General features: G+C 53.9%; 1 protein-coding gene across 1 annotated transcript; it reads left to right on the top strand.

Annotated features, from left to right (window-relative positions):
* The first annotated feature begins 362 nt into the window (after nucleotides 1-362).
* On the top strand, nucleotides 363-2212 carry LOC127327211 (uncharacterized). Its single transcript, XM_051353981.1, has 2 exons — nucleotides 363-1386; nucleotides 1474-2212. Exons 1-2 carry the CDS (start codon nucleotides 505-507, stop codon nucleotides 1837-1839), a joined length of 1248 nt encoding a protein of 415 aa, XP_051209941.1. The 5' UTR covers nucleotides 363-504; the 3' UTR covers nucleotides 1840-2212.
* Nucleotides 2213-3385: the final 1173 nt, after the last annotated feature.

The raw sequence follows: 3385 nt of genomic DNA, 5'->3' as shown, positions 1-3385 counted from the left end.
ATGCGATAACGCAGAGAAGGCAAAAAAAACCAAACAAACACGCTCCGGATACAATACAAGGGAAAGGGAGCCGAGACTACCAAAACGAACCCTAACAAGTGTGTTCGTCAAGGATTCCTGATGATTGATGAATGTTTGAGGCTGGTGGTGGAGGGGCCATGAATGAAGTGGTAGATCCCGATGGGTTGTCGTGCGAGCGTGCCGTCGCACGACACGCGAGTCCCCAAAACCCCACGTCTCGTGTCAGCTCGTTCAAATCCACGGGTTTGTGCTGGGAGTTCAGATCCATGGATAAACCCTGGCACGTCAGAGCACACCCCACCAGTCAGCGACCCACTCCGCGGCGCTTGTGACAGGCCCGGTGCAGGCGGCACATGGGCCACTCTAGTCGCACGCACTACCGCTCCAAAGCGCAAACCTTTTTTCCCCTCGCCGATGTGATTCCTCGCCGGTCGCCGCCTCCCCATCCCCATCGCCGATCCCGTCGCCCCGCCCCGCCCGGAAATGTCTCGCTACCACCACCACCACGACCCGCCCCCGCCGCCCTGCTGCTCCTGCGCTTGCGTCTGCGCCTGCTCCGCGCCGGCGCCGTGCGGCGGCGGCGGCGGTGGCTACTACCCAGTGCCGGCCCAGCCGGCCCCCGCCTCCGACCAGCTCCTCCACGCCATCGCCGCCCACCTGCTCCTCAACTCCGCGCCGCCGCCGCCGCCTCCTCCTCCGCAGTCCCAGGCTCAACCCCAGCCCCAGCAGCCGCCGCCTCACGCCGCGCACCAGGCGAATCTTCACTCCTCCTACGCGTACCAGTACAACCACCAGCAGCAGCAGGGACCCCAACCCCACTCCCACCCCCAGCCGCCCGCGCCGCCGCCGCAGCAGCAGCAGGGACCGTACCCCCAGCCACCCGCGCCGCCGCAGCAGCATCAGCCGTACCCGTCCGACCACGGCCAGCTCCTGCTCCACTCGCTCCTGCGCCGCGTGGCGGCGCTCGAGACCACCCTCCCTCACTCCTACTTCCCCGCCCCTCCCCCGATTCCCCAACCCCACCCGAACCCCCACCGCCGGCACCACCGCGCCGCCGCGCACCAGGAGGAGGAATCTGACGACCCGCCCTCGCCCCCGCCGCGTCGCGCGCGCGAGCGCGGGGGCCGCCGCCCGCCGCCGCCGTCCGAGAGGGAGCTGGCGGCGCGCACGATCCAGGAGCACTTCCGCCGCTTCCTCGCGCGCCGCTCCCGCACGCTCCGCCAGCTCAAGGACCTCGCCATCCTCCGCTCCAAGGCCGCCTCGCTCCGGAGCTCCCTCTCCGGCTCTGGCCCACGCCGGTGCAAGGACCCGGTAGCAGTCTCCGAGGCCGCCATGGGCCTCCTCCTCCACCTCGACGGGATCCAGGTGATGCACTGATGATATCTGTTCGATTAGATCGTTTTATGTATGCCATTGCTGCGGCGTTCTGATGTGGGGCTTCGTTCGGATCAGGGAGGGGACCCGATGATCCGGGAGGGCAAGCGCGCGGTCAGCCGCGAGCTCAGCCGGATACTGGAATTCGTGGACAAGGTGCTTGTCAAAGACCACGAGGAGATGGCATTGGACAATGGCGAGTATCCTGAAGGTTGCCATGGTGCACCCATCGTGAATCGCCCATCTGCAAACAAGAAGGTAAGCTTCCACTGTAGTGAGGCTGCTCAGAATGAGGAAGATGAGAGCTCCGAGAGCTCGAGTTCTGCCGAGGCTGATGAGAGGAAAGGCACAAATGGCAAGAACGTTGCCAATGGCAAGCCTGGCCTTGCGGCGCCAGCGCCCGTGCACATGGAGTCAAGGAGGACAGCCGGCGAAATGAGATAACCTGTCTTGCATCTTGTAATGCGGCCTCCTATTTAGAATCATGTGGATTGTCTTGTTATTACATTACCACGGTTTTTATTGCACTGGTGTTTCTCGAGACAATATTGCAACCTTTCTAGTTGGTAGAGTTTGAGCTGCGAGTATGATCTTTAGACTGTTGTATGCCCCAGTTACCCCTTTGGTACATTTGTTACTGCATTAGTGCATTGTACTACTGATAGTTTTGAACACTAAACATGCCATGGTTCTCGTGGGGACTTGGGCAAGCATGTGTGTAGTTATGCTCATTTTGATCAATGAATTGTAATGCCGCTACACAACTGTACTGAGTTCTGATGTGTCATTAATAGTTGAAGAACATTGTTTCTTGTAACTTTGATGGACTGAAGTTGTAGCGCTATTCTTTGGCCCACTTGTTGACTGTTGGTCCGGATCAGTTTTATTGCATTTTTGCTGTTTACATGTTTTGTGTAAGTGTTTCTCCAGAAGTTAAGGTGTCCATATAATGAAGCTTTCAGTCCTAACTCTTGGCAGAAAAAAATGTATACTAGTGAATCAGCTTATCCATTTAGACCCGGAAGATTTTTTTGGTTTGGGGTTTGCTAATGGCTTGCTTTTCTCTACAGGGTTGATCATTTTAGCAGGATAATGTGAGTCCTGCGAATTGTCTTGCTCTTACGTTAGCATAGTTCTTTTGCACTAATGTTTCTTGAGATAAGTTTGGAACCTTTTTAGCTGGTAGAGTTTGTGCTGCAACTGCGATTTTAGACTGGTGTATGCTCTGGTTGCCCCTTCGTTACATTTGTTACTGCATCGTACTACTGATAGTTTTAGACACTGATTCTAGCTTGGATGATTTTGTTGCACTAAGCATGTCATGTTTCTCATGGGGTCTTGGGCATACATGTGTGTAGTTATGCTCATTTTTGTCAATCAATGTATTAAAATACCAGTTTGTCATTAATAGTAGAACAAGATGGCTTCGTGTGATCTTGATGGACTGAAGTTGTAGCTTTATTCTATGGCCCACTTCTTGATTATCGACCGGGATCAGTTTGATTGCATTTATGCTGCTTACATGTATTGTCTTGGTGTTTCTTCAGAAGTTGGGCCGTCCATGTGATGAAGTTTTCAGTCATAACTTGTGATGTGTGTCTTCCTGTTTCATTGTTAGGTTGATATGTCTGAGACTGTTGAATGAAATTAGCTTGCCCATTTCAACTTGGAAGTAAGCTTCCATTTGGGGGCTGGCTAACATGTCTTGTTCTTTTTCGATCACTGCGTCTGGTTTGCTCTGTAGGATTCATCTTTTTAGCAGGATCATGAAAAGATCTTGTGAATCGCAGCCTGGCTTGAGGCTCTTCAGTGTTCAGTATACACTGCCAGGTAGGCCTTTGTAGCATGACCGTTCAGGGTTTTTGAAGTAGTAAACGAAAAGACTTTTTTTATGGACTGAAGGTTATACCATGTGCATAACTTGGTTTGAGGTGATTCTGTCTTTGCGTAGTTTCTGTATGCTGAAAAGGAAGATGGTGCATATCAGGTT

Source organism: Lolium perenne, chromosome 1, assembly GCF_019359855.2.
Source record: "Lolium perenne isolate Kyuss_39 chromosome 1, Kyuss_2.0, whole genome shotgun sequence".
NCBI classification, from domain to species: Eukaryota; Viridiplantae; Streptophyta; class Magnoliopsida; order Poales; family Poaceae; genus Lolium; species Lolium perenne.
This window is presented reverse-complemented; position numbering and strand designations above follow the sequence as displayed.